The sequence below is a fragment of the Symphalangus syndactylus genome, chromosome 24 (genome assembly GCF_028878055.3).
Source record: "Symphalangus syndactylus isolate Jambi chromosome 24, NHGRI_mSymSyn1-v2.1_pri, whole genome shotgun sequence".
In the NCBI taxonomy this organism is placed as follows: Eukaryota; Metazoa; Chordata; class Mammalia; order Primates; family Hylobatidae; genus Symphalangus; species Symphalangus syndactylus.
In genome coordinates, this window is record NC_072446.2 from 57,257,263 (window position 1) to 57,282,170 (window position 24,908).

At 45.8% G+C, this 24,908-nt stretch overlaps 2 protein-coding genes across 3 annotated transcripts in view; one reads left to right on the forward strand and one right to left on the reverse strand.

The window, feature by feature from the left end:
* LOC129474670 (putative uncharacterized protein SCP2D1-AS1) overlaps positions 1–20,239 on the forward strand; it is a 28,994-nt gene extending 8,755 nt beyond the window's left edge. For both annotated transcript variants that reach the window (XM_055266175.2, XM_055266176.2), the window contains exons 2-3: positions 2,577–2,659; positions 19,474–20,239. In XM_055266175.2, coding sequence (XP_055122150.1) covers positions 2,577–2,659; positions 19,474–19,735 — 345 coding nt within the window. In that variant the 3' untranslated portion in view covers positions 19,736–20,239. The remainder of the gene's footprint in view (positions 1–2,576; positions 2,660–19,473) is intronic.
* Positions 15,232–15,883, reverse strand: SCP2D1 (SCP2 sterol binding domain containing 1). The gene has a single exon (XM_055266174.2). It carries the CDS (start codon positions 15,794–15,796, stop codon positions 15,326–15,328), a length of 471 nt encoding a protein of 156 aa, XP_055122149.1. The 5' UTR covers positions 15,797–15,883; the 3' UTR covers positions 15,232–15,325.
* Positions 20,240–24,908: the final 4,669 nt, after the last annotated feature.

The following is a 24,908-nucleotide window of genomic DNA, read 5'->3' on the forward strand; positions in this document are numbered from 1 at the left end:
GAAATCCTATAAGAAAACCTAGGCAATACCATTCAGGACATAGGCGTGGGCAAGGACTTCATGTCTAAAACACCAAAAGCAATGGCAACAAAAGCCAAAATTGACAAATGGGATCTAATTAAACTAAAGAGCTTCTGCACAGCAAAAGAAACTACCATCAGAGTGAACAGGCAACCTACAGAATGGGAGAAAATTTTTGCAACCTACTCATCTGACAAAGGGCTAATATCCAGAATCTACAATGAACTCAAACAAATTTACAAGAAAAAAACAAACAACCCCATCAAAAAGTGGGCAAAGGACATGAACAGACACTTCTCAAAAGAAGACATTTATGCAGCCAAAAAACACATGAAGAAATGCTCATCATCACTGGCCATCAGAGAAATGCAAATCAAAACCACAGTGAGATACCATCTCACACCAGTTAGAATGGCCATCATTAAAAAAGCAGGAAACAACAGGTGCTGGAGAGGATGTGGAGAAATAGGAACACTTTTACACTGTTGATGGGACTGTAAACTAGTTCAACCATTGTGGAAGTCAGTGTGGCGATTCCTCAGGGATCTAGAACTAGAAATACCACTTGACCCTGCCATCCCATTACTGGGTATATACCCAAAGGACTATAAATCATGCTGCTATAAAGACACATGCACACGTATGTTTACTGCGGCACTATTCACAATAGCAAAGACTTGGAACCAACCCAAATGTCCAACAACGATAGACTGGATTAAGAAAATGTGGCACATATACACCATGGAATACTATGCAGCCATAAAAAATGATGAGTTCATGTCCTTTGTAGGGACATGGATGAAACTGGAAAACATCATTCTCAGTAAACTATCACAAGGACAAAAAACCAAACACCACATGTTCTCACTCATAGGTGGGAATTGAACAATGAGAACCCATGGACACAGGAAGGGGAACATCACACTCCAGGGACTGTTGTGGGGTTGGGAGAGGGGGGAGGGACAGCATTAGGAGATATACCTAATGCTAAATGACGAGTTAATGGGTGCAGGAAATCAACATGGCACATGGATACATATGTAACAAACCTGCACATTGTGCACATGTACCCTAAAACCTAAAGTATAATAAAAATAAATAAATTAATTAATTAATTAAAAAAAGGAAAGAAATTTTATTTTCTCTTTACCAAATAAATTTTCCTTGGAAAAATTATTGCCTCTACATTCTTGGTTCATTTATGCCACCCCATTTCTTATGGGGCCTCCCCTTACCACCACCCCAGTTTTATCCCCAAGAGACAATGGGAAGTAACTCAATCAATGAGAAGAGGCTGGAATCAGAGATAGAGAGCTCTCAAGCTTGAAGGAATGGGAGAGTACACCTAATCCAACCCACCTGATTCCCTGAGAGGCGGGGCTTGAACCAAGAGAGGGCAAGTAGCCTCCTGGTGACCACACAGCGAGGCTAAGAACCAGCTTGAAGTAGAGCTCAGCCTCTTTCAAGAGCTTCCCTGGAAAACTGGTGAAGCCAACCAAAGCACAGTAACCATGGTTTTACGTCATTCAGTTTTTCTTCTCTCGATTTGAGTTCATTCATCTCTAAAACACATGCCCTGGATTAAATGAGTTTCAAAGCCCTGTCTAGCTCTTTGATTTTTTTTTTTTTAGTAATTTAAAGAGGAAGTCAGGAACACTAGATCTCTCTCAACAAGACACCTGGAACCAGGCAGACCAATTTCCAAACCTCAGCTCCACCATGACCTTATGCTGTTATGCAAGTCACTGAACTTCTCTTCCCCTAAGTGACCCGGTAGGCAGAGAAAGTATCTACTGTGGCCACACACAATTCAAAGGCACTGAGGAATTTTTTTTCCAACATAATTTGCTATATGGAAGTTTTATTTATTAGAGAGATACTTTCCTGAAGATCTCATGTAAATCCCAGCTCACTGAAGTCCAGATCAACCTTTCCATAGTAACAACACAAAGCATGATGGGTTTCCATTTTACCAGCTGAGAGCAGCCCCATCTTGGACAAGTTTCAACAAAGCTCACAAACCAGTCTATCTTAAGGCCCTTGAAATTATGAGATTCCCAACTGTCTTCAATCTCTTGGGATTCTATTTCATATTTGGGTTGTAAAGTGAGACTTTATTTTTATTTTATATTAAACTATTTCAGAATCATATAATTCAAATTTACATAAAAATAACCACACTTATGTACAATAATGTTTCAAAATACACATCAAACTAGTCATTGTGGAGAAACACCCAGAGCTTGGTAATCTATCTTGCACTTGATTTATGGTTTAGCATAGTTTTATTTTTTAGATTTTTAATTACATGGGTTGGAAGTAGGGGGAAGCACCACCACATTTCTAAGGCCAAAACCTCAGCAAGTTTTCACCCTCCCAGTGGAAATGGATCTAATTTCAGAAGTAGTGGTGACGAGAAATAAGATGATACATGTTAAGCCCTGAATGCAATGCCAGGAACATAGACAAATGTGCCCAAAACACCACCTTTTATTGTTATCGATGAGCTAACTTTCCTTTTCTTCATTAACTTTTAAATACCGATCTGTTTTTAGGATTATAAATATCCAAGGGAAACAGAGACCATCTGGAGTCATCCCTTCATTGTGGAGGGGTCCCACAAGAGCCCATTGGAGAGGTAAGGATGGCATTGTGGATCTGGGCACCATGTTCTCTCATCCTCCAAACCACTTCCCATGGCGCCACACCACCAGCCCACCCAAGCACACCATCCCCTGTCCACATATGTGTGGCCTTGGGATAACTTTAGACTCGGAATAAAAGGCGGTGCCACTGGGAAATGCAAGTGGTGGCTTTCCTTCTTCCCTGGGCCGTTTCTCCCTTTGAGTCTGTTTAAGGACCTATTAGGCTGTGGCTTGGACAGACACTGAGATGAAGTCCTCAATTTCATGGAGCTGGGTTTGGGTTTAGGTCCTTGTTCACAGTCCCTTCAGTGATGTCATAGAGCCACCTCCATCTTGATGGTCACCATCAGGGCTTGGAGGAGTCTGGGGTTACACACTTCAAGATAGGGAGAAAACCTAAATCTTTCTGGCAACTCCAGCCTTAAGGGTGCCATTGCCCACCCCAACTTTCTTTTCCAGAATAAAGTAAGGCCAGCGTGGAGTCCACACCACAGCAGGTGGTTCCAGGTCTCAGATCATGTAAGGATGACCACCAGAGTTCTGGCTTCAGCCTACAAAGCCAGGCCCCAGGCTCCAACCTTCTGCCACTGACTCCCTTTCCCCATCTTCACTGGTCTTGTTCTGCTCCTGGAACTCATCGTGCTCTGTGAGCCACAGGGCATTTGCACATGCTGTTTCCTCTGCCTGGAACGGTTTCATCTCTGCCCTATCTCAGGGACCTCTCACTCATTCCTCTGATCTTGTTCCTCAGGAAGTCTGTCCTAAGCCCCTGCCAAGTCTATGAAGAGCCCCTCAGCTTTCCCTCCTGAGCCCTCACTGTGTGTGTAGCCAGGCACCACACTGGGAGTTCCCTGAGGATCAGAGGTGTATTACTCCATTCTTACGCTGCTAGAAAGAACTGCCTGGGACAGAGTAATTTGAAAAGGAAAGAGGTTTAATTGACTCACAGTTTCACAGGGCTGGCAAGGCCTCAGGAAGCAAAACAATGGCAGAAGGGACAGTAAACGCGTCCTTCTTCACATGGCGGCACGAAGGAGAAGAATGAGAGCCAAGTGAAGGAGGAAGCCCCTTATAAAACCATCAGATCTCATGAGAACTTACTATCATGAGGATAGCATGGGCGAACCCACCTTCATGATTCAGTTACCTCTCACAAGGTCCCTCCCACCACACGTGCGGATTATGGGAACTACAATTCAAGATGAGATTTGTGTGGGGACACAGCCAAACCATATCAGGAGGTGTCCATTTTGCTCAGCCTTGCATCCCGTACTCTCAGCACAGGGCCGAGAAGGTATATTAGGTAGTAGTTGCTTGGTAATTATCACAGAATGAATGAATAAAGGAACGCTTATGGGCTCAAAACATCAATGAGTTTTCCCTTTTCCTCATGCAAAGAGCAGAATTCCAAAAAAAGAGGATGGCCAAAACGGGACGTACTGTCCCTGGACTGCCTTCCCAACTCCAGACTTCTCAAGCTCCCCGGAGGCCCTTCTGAATCCCACCCCTAACCACACTCTGGAGGCACCCCCGTAAAGGCCTGATGTTTTTATGGCATCTCAAGGCTTCAGAGGAGACCCCACACCAGGCCCTGCCCGCAGTAGGCTCCAGTCCTGCTTTGCAGGCCTTGGGGGGCTCCAGTGAGAAACTTGCCCAGCTGAAAAGCTATGGAGCCCCTTTGCCTAAAAACTATGCTTAGTATCTGGGGACGGGATCAGTCGTCCACAAGCCTCAGCATCACGCAATATGCCCAGGTAACAAACCTGCACATCTGAATCTAAAATAAAAGTTGAATTTTTTTTTTTCCAAAAAAGAAAAAACTCGCTTCAGCTTTGCTGTTTTCTTTATTGATGAGGAGTAAGAGAAAGCACGGGCTTCACTCCCTGCCGGCTGAGATCCCCACCAATACGAGCAGTTCTCCAGGAACAAGCATGAAACCCTCCAGAAAAACCCTCCATTACCCCACTTCATCTCCTCAGGCTACAAAACAACAGCAAAGGCGCTTTGAGACAGAGCACTTTCTGATTAGTCCTTTAAGAGAAAACCTTTCCTCAGCAGGAAATGACGTTCCAGAGGCTGCTGGACAGAAATATAGAAACAACTAGAATCCAGCTGCCCCTGAGTGAGCCACGCAGTCCCTCAACACAGCATGTTCCTCAGTTCCTCAGGCCCCCCCAATCTCTGTGGCCACTCCAGGACCCCCCACCAAGAGCCTGAGGGAACACCTCCCAGGGCCCCTTTCCAGCCCATTCCAGGGCAGCCTGCAGATCTCATCCTGGGCTTTGGGAGCCTTCAGCTGTTTCCAACAGTTAACTAAACATCAATTTAATTACACTGCTGGGCTATATAAATATTATGCTCTACAAAATGGTACCAAGCAGATATTTTTAGGAGGTCACAGATGTTTCTTGTGATTAGCCTAGTTACAGGTCTGGAAGAATTTTTTTTCCTTCAAAGAAAAGTCAATGAGGATTCTCAGCTGTCATCTGGGGGTAGTTCCCAAGATGGTTAAGCGCTGCGCATGTTAACAGCACACCTGGGAGACTTTCTTTTTGTCTCCTCTGCCCTGTGGCTGTCAGTTTCCCTCTGAAACCCAGCAAGTGGGGCCCAAAGTCTAGGGTCATGGAAGAGGTCAGAGGCCCAGTGACCCAGACGCCAAATCCCAGCAAGACCTGTTTCTCTACCTCTGGACTTGCCCTGCCTCTCGATTCATGCCACAAACATTTATAAAGCACCAGCTGTGTGCAAAACACCACACTGTAGCTGCCACTGCAAACTGGGATAAGACACTAACTAATATTAAGTGGCAAAATTAGACTTCCTGTTCCCGTAGGTATACAAGAGGGCTCACAGCAACGCTATTTAAAATCACCCTAAACTGGAAACAACCAAATACAATGGAACACCACTCAGCAATAAAACAAATGAGCAGTAACTGTGCACAACAGTGTGGATGGATCTCAGACACAGAATTCTGAATGGAAGGCGCCAGACACAGCCGAGTGTGCAGTGCATGGTCCCATTTATATAAAGCACAAAAGTAGGCAAAACTAAAGTCTATGGCATTAGAGTCAAAATAGTGGTTATCCTGGAGGCAATAGTAACTAGAAGGGGCTGTGAGTGAGGATTCCTGGGGCGCCAGTCATGCCTTATTTCTTGAGCCAGGTGTTGTGTTGGTTACACGGGTGTTTTCCATTTGGGGAAGTTTGTTAGCTGCACACTTAGAATGTGTAGCCTTCTTCCTATGTAAGTTATTCTTCAATTTTAAAAATGCATTAAAAAATAAGTAAATAGGCTGGATGCAGTGGCTCATGCCTGTAATCCCAGCACTTTGGGAGGTGAGGCAGGTGGATCACCTGAGGTCAGGAGTTCGGGACCACCCTGGCCAACATGGCAAAACCAGTCTCTACTAAATATACAAAAATTATCTGAGTGTGGTGGTGCACACCTGTAGTCCTTTAGAAGGCTGAGGCAGGAGAATCACTTGAACCCGGGAGGCAGAAGTGGCAGTGAGTAGAGATTATGCCACTGCAGTCCAGCCTGGGTGACAGAGCAAGACTCCATCTCAAAATAAAATAAAAAATAAATAAAACAATAAAGTAAATAAAAGCAACTTGGCCAGTGGGGCAAGAACCAGCCCAAGGCAGTCTGCTTCCAGAGTTCAAGTTCTAACTGCCATGTCCTGGTGCCCCTTCAAATGCAAGCGCTGCTGGAGATCGCCAGGACTCAGCACTTGCTCTGATCCTTCCCGGACCTCATATCAGAGTCTGCTGCACCTGACTTCCAACTGCTGGAGGGCTTTCTCTCAAATGCTCAGACCCAGGGAATCAAAAACCCCTGTCCCAGGAGCAGCCCTCTATTAGTCAGGGTCCTCTTAGAGGGACAGAACTAATAGGATATATATATATATATATATATATATATTTAGGAGTTTACTAAGTATTAACTTACATGATTACAAGGTCCCACAATAGGCTGTCTGCAAGCTGCAAAGCAAGGATAGCCAGTCTCAGTCCAAAAACTGAAGAACTTGGAGTCTGATGTTCCAGGGCAGGAAGCATCCAACACGGGAGAAAGATGTAGCCTGGGAGGCTAGGCCCATCCCTCCTTTTCACGTTTTTCGGTCTGCTTTATATTGGCTGGAAGCTGATTAGATTATGCTCACCAGGTGAAGAGTGGATCTGCCTTCCCCAGCCCACTGACTCAAATGTTAATCTCTTTTAGCAACACCCACACAGACACACCCAGGATTAATACTTTGTATCCCTCAATCCAATCAAGTTGACACTCAGTATTTACCATCACAAGCCCTCAACCAAAGACGGATGGGAATTAGTTTAAAAATTCTGCAACTCCCTCTTTCCTTGGGCTGGACAACGCTGAGGGCTGTTCTACCCTGTCTCCCTGAACTGCTCTGTGGGGTTGAGCCCCTCAACAATGACCTGCTCAATAATATGCCCTGTATCACCTTCCTTCCCTCCCTGTCCCACTGCCCCACTCCCCAAGGGATATTTCCTGGAATCACCACACAAATCCACAGCTGACAGTTGCATCTTTGCCCCAGGGCCTGCCACTAGAGTGTGAGGTTCAGGAAGCCCCTTCTCAGAGAGGCCTTCCCTGGCCACCCAGGTCCCCTTAGCCACATTCCCTTCCTTTCTCAAGTGTCTTCTCTGGTTATTCGTTTGCTGTCTATTGCTTGTCTCCCCACAACCCACCCACAACCCCTATCTGGAAATACAAGCTCCAGGAGAAAAGAAACCTCAGCTTGCTTGCCACCAGCACCTCAAACCAGGAGTGATTTCCAGAATGTTTCATAACCATATGGCAAAGGAAAAAAACCCATCAGAACGGGTCACTGAAAGCCAGAATGGTGTTTGACCAATCGGAACCAATTCTGGCCTCATATATCCCAGCTTACTATCAGCCCTGCCAAAAGTAATTAACTCCAAGACATCATGAGTGCTCAAAAAATACTTTTTACGCAAATAGATTAATTGCTCAGTCAGTTAGTGAACAGAAGAAACTGGCAATTTACAGCTAAATATCCAAGATCTTCCCTAACTTAAAACCTCCAGAATAAAAACCTTGCCCTCTTTGGTGGTGCTGTCCTGGAACTTGTGCCAAAACACATGTGAACAGATCCACCCATGGGAGCTGAGACAGTCCTACTTCCCTGTTCCTTGTTTGGAGAATGGAAAAAATCATCTGCAAAATCGTGAGGTCCCTAAGAGTTGCCCTAGGATCCAGAATCTCATTCTGTTCTCCAGGCAGCCAGGCACACCTCACTGAGACTCCCACAGGGGCTGTGAGCCATTTGCTCCATCCTTCCTAGGGCACAGTGCACATCTAATCCTGTTCAGAGACAAAAGAGGTGGGATCTCTGGGGGAGCTCTTTTAGCCCAAACTCTGCAGTAACCCCTTCTAGCAGCCTTGCCTAGATGTGCCTTTAATCTCTGAGCCTCAGATTCCTGCTCTCAGGATTATCTTCCAATGGTCATCTCCTTGGGTGGAAGGAAGGGGCTCCATTCACCATTGCATCCCAATGCTTAGCACAGAGCCTGGCACATAGAAGATGCACAATCAACAGCTAAATGAATGAACTGTTCAACCAATGAAATGGTAACATTTCAATTCTAGATGGCATTAGGTTCTTATGGTGCCCAGGTCTCATGCTCAATGAGAGCTTCCCATGTACCATCCACTGACTCAGTGATGCAGGTCCCTTGGATGGTGTGAAGCAGGTTAGAAACAGAGAATGAAGGGCTACTTTCCAAGGATGCCCAGCATATAAGCTGACACACTATCACCTCCAAGCTGTCCCTGGAAGGAGCCCTTCACTTCACCACCAGGTGTCCATGGTCATCACTTGGGCCTGATTTCCCTCCTCCCACCCTTTGGCAGAGAAATAGAAAGATAGGTAAGTGTGGGTTTTATGGGTTTTATTAACACCTACATAAAACTGTTGGGGGGTCAGGGGGGTGACAGTTTCCCAGAAAAGGGTTTCCTGAACCTCTAACAGAAAAGTGATAAAAATCCTTCTTCAGAATAGGTTTTCTGCCTCCTTCATGCAAATGAATGGAATATTCCTGGTTGTAGATAAACTCAAGATTCTTGTTAGGAAACCTAGGATCCAGCTGTGAGCCTTCCGCTCTCCTATCCCAATTTCTGATGGTGGCAGAAAGAACTAATTCTGTAGTTCTCTCTGTTGAGTCCCAATTTAGAGCAAGGACTCTGTCCCAGATCAGGCAACTCTTAGGGTCCTAGAGGGAAAGAACCTCATGCCTGGCAGGATCTGGGGCCCCTCACATCATAGCACTCTCTGCCTGGCCATGAACAGATAGAAGCCCACAAGGACAGGGGAGTCAGGAGATGTGATGGGCTCAGGCACTCCGACCCCCACCTTCTCCTGTCCCTTCAGTATCTCAGCTTAGCTCCTGGCTCCTGGGATACTGAAGACTGGCAGGACTGCTTGCTCACACGAGGAAGAATAAATCCCGCCTCCAAGGAAGAGAGGTTCATGATGCACCCTTCAAATGTAAAGCTGCCCCTTGTGAGATTTTTCCTACAGAGCATGGCCAAATGTGAGCAAAGTTTCAGGTGAGCAAAGTTTCAGGTGGGCAAGTCAAGTCAACCTCTGACTCTTCAGGAGGGCATTACTTGAAGGAGAGATCTATGTTCAAAACACAAGGTGGAGAATCACATTTGGGGTTGGCTTCCACCCCTGTGAAAAAATAAAAACAAAGAGAGGTGGGACACGTACAACATGAACAGTGATGCTTGTGTGCACATATCTGCAAGAAAACACAAGAAGCTGGTAGCTGTACGTGCCTTTGGGGGAGAAAATTGGGGAAAGGGGTCAGGAGGAGTATGAAGAACTGATTTTTCTCTCTATACCCTTTTCTATTATTTTGATTTTTTTCCACATGCATTTTTTCTAATTTCAGGCTTTTGTCTATTCATTCAACAAATATTTTGAGAATCTAGTGTAGGTGCCAGGGATTGAGAGAACGAAACAAAGTGAAAACATGGAAGGGTCCTGACTGATCTCTGCCTTCAAGACTTACAGGTCCTGAGAGGTCAGAGGGAGGCATGTCACCTGTCATCCACCAAACTGCGCCTCTTCTGAAGAAGGAGATTCCACCAACTGAGCATCAAGATTGCAGGGCAAACTGGGAATGTCCCAGATAAGCCAGGGCATTTGTGTGGCCCAAATAGGACCACACCCATACAAAGGCAGAACACAGAGCTGGAAAAAGGAGAGGTATACAAATTGTGGGAGAGAAAGACAGCAGCTCAATCAGGGCAGTTTCCTGGAGGATGACCTTGAGAACATGCATGGAATGCAGATGGTGGAGGCGGGGGAGTTGGTAGGTGGAGGGGGAGTTGGCAGGATTATGCCTGCAAGAAGATCTACACCTCAGTCTTCAGGACTGTGGCTAGGATGAGATATCACACCCATGAATACATTATTTGTCTTAGTGTGGGCTCTATCACAAAGTATCATAGACAGGCGGCTTAAACAACAGACTTTTATTTCTCATCATTGGAAGCTGGTAAGTCCAAGATCGGGGTGCCAGTCTGGTGAAGGCCCTCTTCCTGGTGTACAGATGGTGACCTACTTGCTACATCCTCATTGGCAGAGAGAATAAGAAAGAGAGAGGGGGGAACAGAGAGAGAGAAAGAGAAAGAGAGACAGAGAACGAGTGCTCTGGTCTCTTCCTCTTATAAAAACACTGATATGGTTTGGTTCTGTGTTCTCACCAACTCTCATGTCAAACTGGAATCCCCAGTGTTGCAGGTGGGGCCAGGTGGGAGGTGATTGGGTCATGGGAGTGGCTCCTTCACGAATGGCTTAGTGCCATCCCCTTGGTGCTGTTCTTTTGATGGAGCTCTCACAAGATCCGGTTGTTTTAAAGTGTGTAGAACCTCCCCTGCCCAGTCCTTGCTCCTTCTTTGGCCATGTGAAGTGCTACTCCCCCTTTACCTTCTGCCATGACTGTAAGTTTCCTGAGACCTCCTCAGAAGCTGAGCAGATGCCAGCATCATGCTTCCTATACAGCCTGAAGAACCATGAGCCAATTAAACCTCTTCCTTTATAAATTACCCAGCCTCAGGTTTTTCATATAACAATGTGACAACAGACTAATACAGACACTAATATTATCATGGGGGAACCACTCTTGTGACCTCATCTAACCCAAATTACTTCCCAAAGGCACCACCTCCAAATACCATCACATTGACATTCAAGGTTTTGACATATGAATCTGGGGTGACACATTCACTCCACAGCATTACCTCACATGGCAGAAGGAATTTTGCAGACATAATTAAGGTTACTAATAAATTCGCGTTAAGATAGGGAGCTTACTATGAATTATCTGAGTGGCCCAGTATAATCACATGAGTCCTTTCACGAAGAGGCAGAAGATGAAGACAGAAGAATTCAGAGAGATTCAAAGCCTGAGAAGGGCTCGACACACCGTTGCTGGCTTTGCAGATGGAGGAGCCACGTGGCCAGCCTCAAGTTGCTGAGAGCATTCCCAGCTGATAGGAAACAGTCCTATCACCACAAGAAGGTGAATTCTGCCGCAACCTGAATGAGCTTGGAGAAGAGTCTCCCCTCAAGCCCCCAGAGAAGAGCCCAGAGTGGCCAATACCTTAAGGTCAGCCATGGGAGCTGAGACGACAGCCCAGCCTGCCTGGACTTCTGGCTTCCAGAAGCTGTGAGTTAATGAATGGGTGTTGTTGTAAGCCACTTAATGTGTGGTAATCTGTTACACAGCCATAGAACACTGACAGGCAAAGAGTGCGACCATGTATGGTAGGGAGCCATGGTCATGAGCACAAATCCCCACAGGGGCCCTGCAAGGCTGGCCCAGCCCAAGGAAACTGCAGCCACCAACACTCAGCCTTGGAGCCAGGGAGGCCAAGCGGGGAGGAGTGGTGCCTGGGTCTGCCTGGAGAGCCCACCCGCTCCACACCCGCAGCCGTTGCCTGGCAGGAATACAGGCTCAGTGTATCCAAATGACCCAATTTTCAAAGAGAATACAGAAATCCAACTTTTTATATACAATGTCCTAATTCAAACTTTACTAACACTGTGTTGGCCCACCTTGCAAAGACCAAACAAAACACAGATGTGTGTTTTGAGCCGCATGTGACCTTCTAGGGCACCAGCCGAGTATAGGAGAAAAAGCAGGAAAGTCCCTAGAGGCAGTGGGGAGCCAGACTAAGTGCCTGCCCTTCCCCTTACCCAGTGGAGAAGGGGATTCACATGCACGGGAAGCCCACTTCCAGCCAGGGGCTCTGCTGGGCCGCCCAAATGAGGGCTCCCCAGCAATCCACTGTCACGAGGGCTCCTGGTCCCATTTACAGATGAGGAAGCTTGGGCAAGAGGCAATTCAGTACCCACCTGTGGTCAGGCAGGTGTAAAATGGTGATGCTGGGCTCAAAATTCCCCTTCTGATTCCAGAGTCTGAGTCCTTCCAGCAGCTTCACGTGGCATCCAGCATTGAACGTTTTCTTGAGATTGAAAGGGGTTTGCGGTCACGTTTCCGAGGCCTGGGCTTCCCACTCCTCGCTTTTTGACCACCTTTCTCTCCCTACTCCAGGCTCCTGCCCCTCCATCTCTCCAGCCCCCGCCCCTGCCCCATGGCTGCCCTTCCTCACAGCCCCTTCCTCACCCCCTGCATCCCAGCCTCTCCGATTCCATTCTCACTGCTTGCTTGTAGCTCAGGCTCTCACTTTCCCAGTTCCAAATTCTTGAGAAAGGAATCGAGTTAGCTCAGGTCACTTTTTTTGTTCCAAGTCAGAATAGGTCATAGGTCAGATGCCAGCCCAGGCATGAGCCTGCATAAACCCTCTGCCTACTCTCCTATCTCTAAGCAACTCCCGTCTCAGGGCCAAACAATAAACACATGGTATGAGCAGGACTCCCAGGTAGCAGGGGCTTAAGTGAGCCACTTCCCTTAAAAAGGAACGTGGCACAGCTGAGCACAATGGCTCACACCTGTAATCCCAGCACTTTGGGAGGCTGAGGTGGGCGGATCAGCTGAGGTCAGGAGTTCCAGACCAGCCTGGCCAACATGGTGAAACCCCGTCTCTACTAAAAATACAAAAATTAGCTGGGCATGGTGGCAGGGGCCTGTGATCCCAGCTACTCGGGAGGCTGAGGCAGGAGAATTGCTTGAACCTGGGAGGCAGAGGTTACGGTGAGCGGATATCGTTCCATTGCACTCCAGCCTGGGGGACAAGAGTGAGACTTCATCGCAAAAAAAAAAAAAAAAAGAAGAAGAAAAAAGGAATGTGGCACAATGGCACCCCAAACACCTGCCAGCCCCATGCCTGACACTCAAACATGGTTGAATGGGAGTGGCCTGGGCCAGTGGAGCTGAGTGCTCACAACGGAGCTCAGAATCCACTGGAAGTCTCTGAGACATTCACAGGCTGGGGGCACTGACAGGGACAAGATGCAGATCACCCCTATAATGACGCACATGAGAGAAGCAGCCAGGATGTGCACTAAGTCCGTGCCCATCCCCTTAGCAATGTCTAACTGTGGAGTAGAGCACTCTCCGGACGAATGGTCTCTTCCTTTCCCACAGAGAGGATGATATTTCGTAAGCAACAAGTTCTCACTCTGCCTTTCTCTACTATGAAATGGAGGAAGGCCTCTGCAGAGCCATCCAAATAGTCAGGAGCTGAACACTAGACCCAGATGAGGTGAGAGGGCTCATCTCGCTGAGAGAAGGGGAGAGTTGCTGATCCTTCCTCTTCAGGAACACAGCCACACAAAAGCCTTACTTCTAAGGGAGGGTGGCAGGTTCTTAAAAACAACCTGATTAGCTTATATGACACATAATAAACTGCAGGTGTTTATATGCAGTGCACAGGTGATGTTTTGACTTGGGAAAACATCACCACAATTAAGATAATGGATATACCCACTACCCCCAAGTTTCCTCATGACATTTGTCATAATCCCCCCATCCTTCCCCATTTCCCCATGCTCCTGTCTCTTGGCAACCACTGCCTTTTTTTTTTCTGTCACTACAGTTTATATTTTCTAGTATTTAATACAAATCAAGTCATATAGTATGTGCTCAGTCCTCTCTGGCTTCTTTCACTCAGCATAATTATTTTGCCATTTATCCACATTGTTGTTTGTGTATATGCCAATCATTTCTTCCTTTTCATGGCTAAGTAATATTCCATGGTATGACACGGCACAATTTGTCCACCCATTCACCTATTGATGAACATGTGGCTTGTTTCCAGTTTAGGACTACTCCCAACACAGCTGCCATGAACATTCACATGCATGTGAGTGTTTATTTTATGCTTGTACATATGCTTTCTTTTCTCTTAACAAAATACCCAAGAACAGAATGGCAGGATTATTTGGTAGGCATGTATTTGAGCATGGCAGTTATGATGAAACTTCCACCCAGGTTTCAGAGTGTCCACACTGTGTAGGTGTTTGAGCATGGCAGTTGTGATGAAACTTTCCTCTAGGTTTCAGAGTGTCCACACTGTCTATATTTAGCCCACAAGTTAAAGGTACACACAAACCACATGTGAACCAAGAACACACATACACTCACCCACAAGGAGGTTGCATCAGCTGCATCGGACTTCATCCTATCCTCCCAGACAACATGTGAAGGGAGCTTCTGGAAGGGAAATCTCCCAGGCTGCCCTCTGATTTTGTAAAATGTTCAACGCACAAGCTCCTGACAGCATGGATGCTTTAAAATGGCCCACAGAGGGCTGTGGGGTCTGTCTCTGGGAGATCCTTTAACTAATGGCACCATCTCATTGGCCTAGAATAGAATAGTTCTAGTCAATACTGAGAGCTTTGGCATGAAGTGAAGCAGAGCTGGAATTCTCTAAGGGTGGTGCCATCAGCATCCCCTGGGAACTTGTTAGAAATGTGCATTCTCTCCAGCCCAGATCTCCTGAGTAGAAGCTCTGAGATGGAGCCCAGCAATCCAGAATTTAACCAACCTTTCCGGTGATTCTGATGCATACTCCAGTTAAGAACCACTGGCCTAGAACACCTCCCAAGCCCTTCAAGTTTCTTGGAATTGAAACCATCAGAAATTATAATACACCAACAGCACCATCCCCTCTATTGCCTGGGTTCCACCCACAGACCTGTGGTGCCCAATTCCCTTAGCACCCCAGTCTCATAGTAAAGTTTCCTCATGGAATCAAGTTAACATGCGGAATGTACTCTCCGCAATGATGGTTATCACTTCTTCCCCCAAAACATCAAACTTTTTTAGAAAAGGAAAAATGTCTCAAGAACACAATCATTGGAGTATTTAATTCCAATGATCATAATCACCCATTTCTCTACACGTGGCTCTCACCCTGGCATAAATGGAGCATAAAGGGCGTAAATGGAGCTAAAAAAAAAAAAAAAAAAAAAAAAAAAGACAAAGACAAAGATTCCAACTGATGCACTACAACACTTTTTAGTGCTTCAGAACCCTCCCTGAAAATTTACCCATCAGCAGGAAAATCAATTAAACTCGAATAGGAAGAATTTGAATAAAAATATTGGATACTTTTTACTTTAATCTTCAGATTAAGCATGATTTCCACTCGACATTATCATCGAAGAGAAGTTCTTCCTTGGTATTTTTGCATGCTTAAAATTTAGCCCAGTCTTTGAAAACCCTTTCCAGCTTCTGGCTAAGCAGAACCTTGCCACTCACTTTGAACTTGCCAGCAAGGAAAGCCTTCTGCGGGTTCGTTTTGCCCAAAACCAGTTCCATAAAGATGGGCTCCGGGATTGTAAAGACAGTGTCTGCTGGGAGCCTGGCAGGTCCCGGATACATGTCCCCAGAACCATTCTTCAGATCAATGGTCCACCGCAAAATGGTCTTCCCATCTTTGGTGATGTCCAGCTGAAAGATGGCATTGACTTTCTTGACCAGTTGAGCTCCCACTTCCCTGATGTGAAGCCTAATGTCCTCAAACACTGGGAAGCTCTGAAATTCTGACAGCTCTAGAGGATGTGGCATGGCAGGTTCTGGAACTGAACCCAGAACCTCGAACTGGCCCGCCGGAGGTCCATCTTCTGCTTTGATCTTGGGTTGATGGTCACTTCTCTTCCACATCTTCCTGTGCTAGTCCCCTGGACCTTGCCATCTGGTCTGTGAGCAGCTGTGACCAGATTAATACCCACAGGTCAGATTGTGACATCAAAGGTAAGGCCAAGTGGGGACTGAAGCTGGTGTGTGTGCTACAGTCTTATTGGCCAAACAAGTGCTAACATATGACCTCAGATAACGGCTCAGACAGGCCCTTGTGAGGCAGATCCACACACACACGCCCCTCCCAAACCAATCAGGGATGTTGGTCCTGTAAGCCCAAAAGGTCTGCAGGCTGCGATGGGGATAAGGGAAACTGGCCCCAGAAGCTTCTTTAGTGACATGGGCTCTGTCTTTCCAATGCGACATCTCCTCAGTGAAACCCTATGTGAGACAGAGTTATTCTTATTCCTCTAAAACTGGGTAATACTTAAGTCCCATTAAGTGGGTAATACTTAAGGTAATACTACAGATCCTGGCCCTGAATTTGGCTTTATCTGGCTGCTGGTAGAAAGGGAAATGCTTTTAGGCCAGAGTAATTGATTGGAGAAGAAATCAGTCCAGGGGCCTGCATCAGAAACTTTCCAGAAGCACAGTGAGACACACACAGAGAGATTAAATGTCCCTAAGATCAGAAGATGCTGCCAGTCTCCTCTGATAATTACACATAATAGTATAGCCTTTACTCTGGGCCAAGGTGCAGAGTTCTAGGTACTACACATGTATTAACACATTTAACTCTCATTACAACCCTCTGTCATAGGTACTTTTTTTTTTTTTTGAGACAAGTTCTTGCTCTGTCACCCAGGCTGGAGTACAGTGGCGCGATCTCTGCTCACTGCAGCCTCCGCCTCCTGGGCTCATTTGATCGTCCCACCTCAGTCTCCCAAGTAGCTGGGAATACAGGCGTGCGCCACCACACCTGGCTAATTTTTGTACTTTTTGTAGAAACAGGGTTTCACCATGTTGCCCAGGTTGGTCTCAAACTCCTGGGCTAAAGTGATCCACCTACCTCGGCCTCCCAGATAGGTACTCTTTTTATCCCCATTTTAGAAATAAGGAAACTGAGGGGAGAAATGAAGTAACTTGCCCAATGTCACACAGTTAGTAAGTAGTGTAGCCAGATTTGAAGAGAGGTAGAATGACTCCAAAGTCCACCTGTTTATTTCTTTACCTTTTATTCTGAAATAATTTCAGCCTTATAAAAAGTTTGCAAAAATAGTACCTGTTTAACCTGCTCCCAGCTTTCCCCAAAACTAACATCTTATATAACCACAGTACAGTGACATAATCTGAGAAATTCACATTGGTTCATGACTACTAACTAATCTACAGACCATATGAGACCATATCCATTTGGTTTCAGGTCTCCCTAGTGCCTTGCAGTCTGGGGCAGCTCTTCGGTCTTTGTCTATTGTTACCCTGACACTTGAATATGGCCAGTTATTCCCAAAAATGTCCCTCCTTTGAGGACTGCCTGATGCTTTCTCCTGGTCAGGTGGAGGTTATGCATTTGGGACAAGGATACCACAAAGGTGACCTGTGCTCTTCCCACTGCACCATAGCAGGCGTCCATGATGTTATGTCCCATTTCTGCCAATGTTGTCCTTGATCACTTGGTTAAAGCGGCTCCTTCAGGCTTCTGCACTGCAGAGTTACTATGTTTCCCTCTGTGATTAGTATCTTTAGGGGAGGTGCTTGAGACCTTGCAAATGCCCTGTTGTGCATCATCCTCTGGCCCACTCTTGTTGCATCCATCCGTGGCCCATCCCTGCAGCAATCAGTGTGATGTAGTCCCAGCAGTCATTTTCTATGCTTCTTACTCCCTCGAGATTTAATAACTGGAATTCTGCTCTAAGGAAAAGTGCCCTCTTCTCTCCCATTTCTTTATTTGTTCAATTATTTATTTATCTCAGCATGGACTTGTGGGTATTTGTTTATTCTGTGGGTCATAATCTACTATTATCATTGTTTTTTTCCTCGATAAATTGTCCCAGATTTGGCCATAGGGAGCTTCATCAAGTTGGAGCCTGTATCCTTTCCTACACCAAACTGCTCTTATGTGTAAGCAAAGCTCTGTTATATGGAGTTGCTGGAAACTTCGTTCTTTCTGGAAATGATGCAGAAGAATGAAAAAAGCTTCAAAGTACATTTACAAAGATGGATGAGCTGCTGTTATCAACGTTGAGCAGTTAAACAAAGCCCAGTGTCTTCCAAAACCATGTTCTTGCCATGAGGTCACCAGGTATGGACAACATCAGCACAGAGATTTTAAAATGAGGAGGGCAGGAATTCCCTAGCAAGTTCACTATAAGCAGCCAACAAAGAACTGAGTCCCACCACTGCCCGTATCTCATTTTCCTTAAGGACAGCGTTGTCCCATCTAAATTATTCAGGCAGGTCCCCAATGGGGCTGTCATTTTCCTGCCACAGTGTGTCCGAGGGGAATGCAGTTCCACAGCTCATACATAAGAAATCCAAAACATGCCAGGACTCAAGGGAGTACTTCCCCAATGACATTGTTTACAATTGTCCTCCAATAGAAATAATAAAAGTAGAGACAATGTCTAGTCAGTTTTATTATTTAAATTCTCAACAGACACCGCTGCCTTGTTACCTGCACGGTGGCAGGCTGCTTCTCCTACCTTGACTGCCACTCCATTGGCATCTTGAAAACACGCACCCTGCAACTGGACACAATCTTCCTCAGCCCTGTTGAGATTCTTTCCCCTTTGGTTGCCATTCAGACCCAAGAATCTGGTCCCGGCAGATTTGTAGCTTTTCGTTTCTGAATTCTTCAAATGCTTTAAAGGAATGTGAGAGGCATGGAGATCTGTTCCCTAAAAAATACAATTAAATTAAAATTTAAAAATAAAAAATTGCAAAACCATTTTATTAAATAGGATGCTTTTAGCTTCAAGTAACAACCACTACCATAAAAACTGATAATGGTTCAATTCAGTGGTCCCAAAATGGGGTCCCCAGGCCAGTGGCTTCAACTCCACCAAGGGATTCATTAGAAATGCACATTCTCAGGCCCCATGCCAGATCTGCTGAATCAAAAACTCTGGGGATGGGACCCTGCTGTATTAATCAGGGTTCTCCAAAGAAAAAGAACCAATGTGATATATATAGAGAGAGATGAAAGGAGTTATTATAGGAACTGGGTCACATGGTTTTGGAGGTCAAGAAGTCCCACCTGCAAACAAGGGACAGAGCCAGGGGGTGTATTCAGTCCAGGTCCGAAGGCCTGGACTGGGGGGTGGCGGGGGTTGGTGTAAGTCCTGGACCAGGACCCCAGATGTCCAAAGGCAGGAGAAGATCCACATCTCAGGCCCAGCAGAGAGGCTGAGTTCCACCTTCCCCTGACTTTTTGTCCCATTAAGACCCTCAATAGATGGGATGATGCCTCCCATATTGGGCAGGGCCATCTGCCTTACTCAGTCCACCAATTCAAATGCTGTCCCCTCCTTCTAGAAATGCTTCCATGGACACTCTCTGAAATAATGTTTTACCTCTGGTCTGGGGATCCCATGGCCCAGTCAAGTTGACACATAAAGTGAACCATCATGCCAGCAATCGGGGTTATAACAGGCCCTCCAAGGTCTGAAAATTGGGTTTTTCCACCATGACTCGGAGAGGTCAGCCAAGACCTCTGTGCTGTGTCCACTCTTGCATTCTACCATTCTACCTTTTGTCCCCAGCTTGTCACTTCACGGCTGCTGGGCTGCCATGGCACTTTCCATCACATCCTCACAAGACAGCAGCCCAAGCCAAAGGGACAAAAAAGGCCTCTCCTTGGATCTATTGCTTACCAGAAAGAAAAGGTCCCAAGCCCTCCACTGGTCTCATTGGCAAGGACTTAATCACATGTCCATCAAGATTCACACCCCTGAGCAGGGCTCCCCATCCCTTGGACAGAATTGGAGTTGGGGTAACAGGAAAGAAAAGGGTGTTACACAGTGACAGGTGCCCACCACAGGTACCCACAGCTTCTTCCATTGCTCCTCAGAAGGCAACAAGGAGAAACCCCATCATTTTAGAGAGCTTTGGTGTCATTACATTTCAATAACAAAAGGTCATTTCCCTTTTTTGCCAACCTCCTCACTGGGAGCAAAATGTGGCTGGGGGCTTTCTTTCTGAAAGTTTGCAAATCCATCTCCCACCTGCCAACCCAGCACCTGGGCAGATGTATTCACTCATAGGTGTTGGGCTGGCAGATGGATCAAACAGAATGGGGGAATGGGATTAAGAAGTGTCACCCACCCCCATCCCCTGAATGGGAACAAATCTATGTCACCGAGTTTACCCTTGCTCTGAGGGCCTCAGACAAGGTGCCTGCACCTGGTTATCAGATGCAGTGAGAGGAGAAGGAAAGGACTTTCACCTTTTACTTTATATATTCTGCTTTGTTTGTAATGAGTGTGCACTCTCTCCATGGTTTTTTAATTGAATACAATTTTTCCAACATCTTATTCTTAAAATTTTTAGGCATATTTTGCAAAGTTGAAAGATTTCTACAGGGAACACTCAAATATTCACCAATATTCTATCATTGCATTATATTACACTTGTTTGAAGCTCTCCATCTTATTTTTATCTTATTTTTATGTTTCAAAGTAAATTACAAGTATCAGTAGCCCCCAAACACTTGAGCATGCAAAGCATTTACTACAGTTTAATATTTCTTTAGTTTTTAATGTAAAATTTACACACAAATGCACAAATCTTAAGTGTACATTTGCTGAGAGTTGACCAATGCTCACACCTGAATATAACACATTTTAGTACTAAGGAGCTGAACGCCACGTGGCCCACAGCCCCCAGTTGCCTTGAGCATGGAGCCGTCTGCAGTGTGTGCAGAAGCATGAACAAGCAGGAGCTGGGGTTTCTTCTTCAATCGTCAGGTGGAAGGCTGCTTCCTGGCAGCATGGGGCTGTCACCATGAGTCCCCAGAGGAAGGTCTGAAAGTGTCTCTACCAAAGACTGAAAGACCAGAGGCATAAACCAGGATCTCCACATTGAGAAGACATCATACCTTCTGAGCCTTGACACAGATGGGAAATCAACTTTTATGAACATCTCTGAAGGCTAAAATCTTTGTTCTGTGGGCCATCTGGTTTCCAGTAGGACCATCACCCACTTCCCTGGCCCCTGCTGAGTCCAGTCACATTTTTAAAAATGCTGAGCCCTGGCCTGGGTCCCAGAAATACTCACAGGATTGATGGTTCAATTGAGGGTTGGTAAGTACCAATCCTGCCCAACATAATAAGCTGGAGCCTGCATGGGGTAAGAGAAGGACAGATACGTGATCCCTGCTCCCAGAAACTCAGAACATGGGCAAGAGAGATGCATACAAGTTTAAAAATCCAACTATGAGAAGAGATTGATAATAACTGCTTAGGGAAGAAGACAATGAGGTAGCACATCAGGATCCCCATTCTGCACACCCAACAGGCAGCAGCCTCTTGTCTGAAACTTACATAATTTCCTGGAATCTTGTTTGTCTGCCCCCAGACAAAGAACCTGAGATATGAATTCAAAGTAGTTTATTTGTGAGATGTAGTTGGGGGAATGGAGAAGTGAGATGGAGAAGGGAAACCAGCCAATAGAGGGTGTGTACTCAAGAGGTTACCCTGGGCTTTGGGAGGCCAAGGCGGGCAGATCACGAGGTCAGGAGCTCGAGACCATTCTGGCTAACATGGTGAAACCCCGTCTCTACTAAAAATACAAAAAAAAAAAAAAAAAAAAATTAGCTGGGCACGATGGCAGGCGCCCGTAGTCCCAGCTACTCGGGAGGCTGAGGCAGGAGAATGGCGTAAACCCAGGAGGCAGAGGTTGCAGTGAGCCGAGATTGCACCACTGCACTCCAGCCTGGGCAAAAGAGCAAGACTCCATCTCAAAAAAAAAGAAAGAAAGAAGTTACCCTGGGCCACTGGAGTTTAATCTTGCAGGAAAACTCTAGAAAACTCATGTAAGACAAGTTAACCCCACTCCCATGAGGGACAGGGGAGCTGGGACTTACCCACCAACTCCATCAGCCACTGCTCCCAGGACATTAATTCCAGCATGCAGAGATGGGAACAAGGCAGGTGTCAATGGCCAGAGAAAGCCCTGGGGCAAGTGCAGCTAGCTGGGAGCCAGGCTGTAGGCACCACTGTGTTGGGGGCAGGGTATGGGTGGGGCATCACTAATGCCTGCCATACCCAGGGATCACCAAAATCTGCTTTGGGATGGCATTTCTCTGGCCCCATTATGTCAGAAAATAAATGGACTCAAACAGCATATAGTAGGAAGACATAAAAGACTACGCCCCGTTTGCTTCCATTTATATGAAGTTCTAGAAGAAGCAAACTAATCTATAATGACAGAAGGCAGAAGGCAGATTCATGGTTGCCTGGGACTGAGGGTTAGGGAACTTTCAGGGACTTTCTAGAATAATGGGAATGTCCTGTAACTTGACTGCAGTGGTTACACAGGGTGCACACTTGTTAACCCACCTCCCAACTGTACACTTGAGACCTGTGCATTTTACTGTGTTTAAACTTAAAAATTTAAATTTAAAAATTTAAAAAACAACTCAAATAAATAAGTAAACTGGGTAACTATCTAGTCCTTTCAAGCTTTGGGAAAGGAATTCTGGACTGAGCCTCCACTTGGGAAGCTCTCCAAAATAGTTTTCCAAAGTACCATTTTGTATTCCCACAAGCAAATGCGTGAGGATTCTAGTTGCTCTGTGTCAGGGACTGAATATTTGTGTCCTCCCAATATTCAAATATTAAATCCTAATCCCCAACATCATGATATTAGGAGGTGGGGACTTTAGGAGGCAATTAAATTGGGTAGGCTATGATGGGATTAATGCACTTATAAGAAAAGAGGAGGCCAGGCACAGTGCTTCACACCTATAATACCAGCATTTTGGGAGGCCAAGGTGGGAAGATCACTTGTGTCCAGGAGTCTGAGACCAGCCTGGGCAACATAGTGGAACTTCATCTCTACAAACAAAAAAAGAGAGAGAGAGAGAGAAGAAAGAAGAAAGAAAAAGAAGAAGAAAGAAGAAGAAAAGAAGAAGAAAAAGAAGAAGAAGAAGAAGAAGAAGAAGAAGAAGAAGAAGAAGAAGAGGAAGAAGGAAGGAAGAAGAAGAAGAAGAAGAAGAAGAAGAAGAAGAAGAAGAAGAAGAAGAAGAGGAGGAGGAGGAAGAAGAGAAGGAGAAGAAGAGGAGGAGGAAGGAGGAGGAGGTGGAGGAGGAGGAGGAGGGGGAGGAGGAGGAGGAGGGGGAGGAGGGAGAAGAGGAGGGGGAGGAGGAGGAAGAAGAGAGAAGAGAGAAGAAGAGGAAAAGAGCCCCCCTGCCCATCCTGAACATGCTCTAAGCAAGAAGATGGCCATCTACCAGCCAAGAAGCAGGCCTTCAGGAGACACTGAATGTGCAGGCACAGTGATCTTGGACTTCCTGGCCTCCAGAATTGTGAGAAATAAATTTCTGTCATCTAAGCCACCTAGTCTATAATATTTTGTTACAGCAGCTCAACCTAAGACACTGTACACATTTGTCAGCACTTGGTTGGTTGGTTGGTTGGTCCACAATTCGTCTTCATCTGTTTTGTGTTGCTATGAAGGAATATCTGAGGCTGGGTAATTTATGAAAAAAAAAAAAGAGGTTTATTTGGCTTATGGTTCTGCAGGCTGTACAAGAAGCATCTGCTTCTGGTGAAGGCCTCAGGCCCCTTCCATTCATGGCAGAAGGCAAAGTGGAACCAGTGTGTACAGAGATCAAATGCAGCCCAAGTCAAGCATGCGGCAGCCTCAGAAAACATTTTACCAAGACTTTGAGGTCTGCGGGAACACCCCACAAACAGCATCTTTCTTCCCCACTTGAATTCCAAAGAAATCAAGACAAAAAGACCAAAAAAAAAAATGGCAGATGGAAACCAAAATTTTGCCTTTATCCCTGACAGAAGTATTGTTGAAAGAAAAGACTCAACGTGAGGGCCCAATGGGCCTGCAACTAAACCCCACAATACAAAGAAGAGTGCCCACCCACCCATCAGTCACCCTCCTTGGGTGGCCTCTGAACATAAGGCTGGCAGTGAGGGGCCCACCCAGGGAAAGTTCCAGACATAGAGGAGCTTAGTTTATACTCCCTAGATTCATCATCCAAAAAGGTCACCCCATCTGAGTGAGTGTGGAGAGAAACTGGAGGAAAATCCTTTGAGGAAACCAGAAAGCAAAGACAGTCTGTCCCCTCTAGTAAATCCTAGCTAAAGTGGGGTGGAAGTGGGAGGATAAATACAAGGGAACCTTGTCCAGTGGTACCTGGGCATTTCCTGACTTTGCCCAAAATTCCTTTCCTGTGCCTTGGTTTCTTCTCCTTTTCTCCCCTCGGGTTTTGCTGGGGTTTTCACAACTCAGGCAGGGGGTTTCCTCAGAGGCCATCACCCCCTCCCACAGCCTCACTCTGCCCTGGCAGAATGGATACTCCCTCTGTAAAATAAAAACTCCACTTTAATGGCTAGCTCTGTGACCTGTAAACTAAGAGAACATTCAATGATGTAGGTGTCAAAACAGGCTAGCTTGAGTTTTATATAATAAACTAGGGAACAATAATATTTTTCCTGGGAGGTCCAGAGTGAGGATCTGTCATAAGCAACTGGTCAGCAGAAACTAGAAGTTTAGGCAGAAAAAGATTCTGTAAATAAAAAATGTGAACTAAGCATTGAGACCAACACTGCCGGATAGAATTTTCTGAGGTAACAAAAGTGTTCTGTATCTGTGCTGGCCAAAGCAGTGGCCACTAGCTGTATGTGGCTACTGAGCATTTAACACATGGCTGGTGCAAATGATAAATGGAATTCTTAATTTTATTTAATTATAATTAACTTAAATTTAGTCATATATGATTTCCCATCAGAACTGTAGGAAACAACCCCAACATGGTCATAAACTACTGTAAGGAAGTTACACAGGAATCTGGTGGATGTAGTCTTTAATCACTTAATTACACCAAACAGAAAAACCCATTCCTAAAACCCCCAATAACTATTACACATGTGAAACAGAAACCAGCTCCCACTGGTGGGATGTGATCCATCTGAGGGCACTCCCATTTTGGGGCAAGGCAAAAGGCATAAAGACACAC

What these genes read in the sequence shown, in the direction of transcription:
- SCP2D1 (XM_055266174.2), bottom strand. Translation starts at nt 15,796, where the DNA reads ATGTGGAAGAGAAGTGACCATCAACCCAAGATCAAAGCAGAAGATGGA.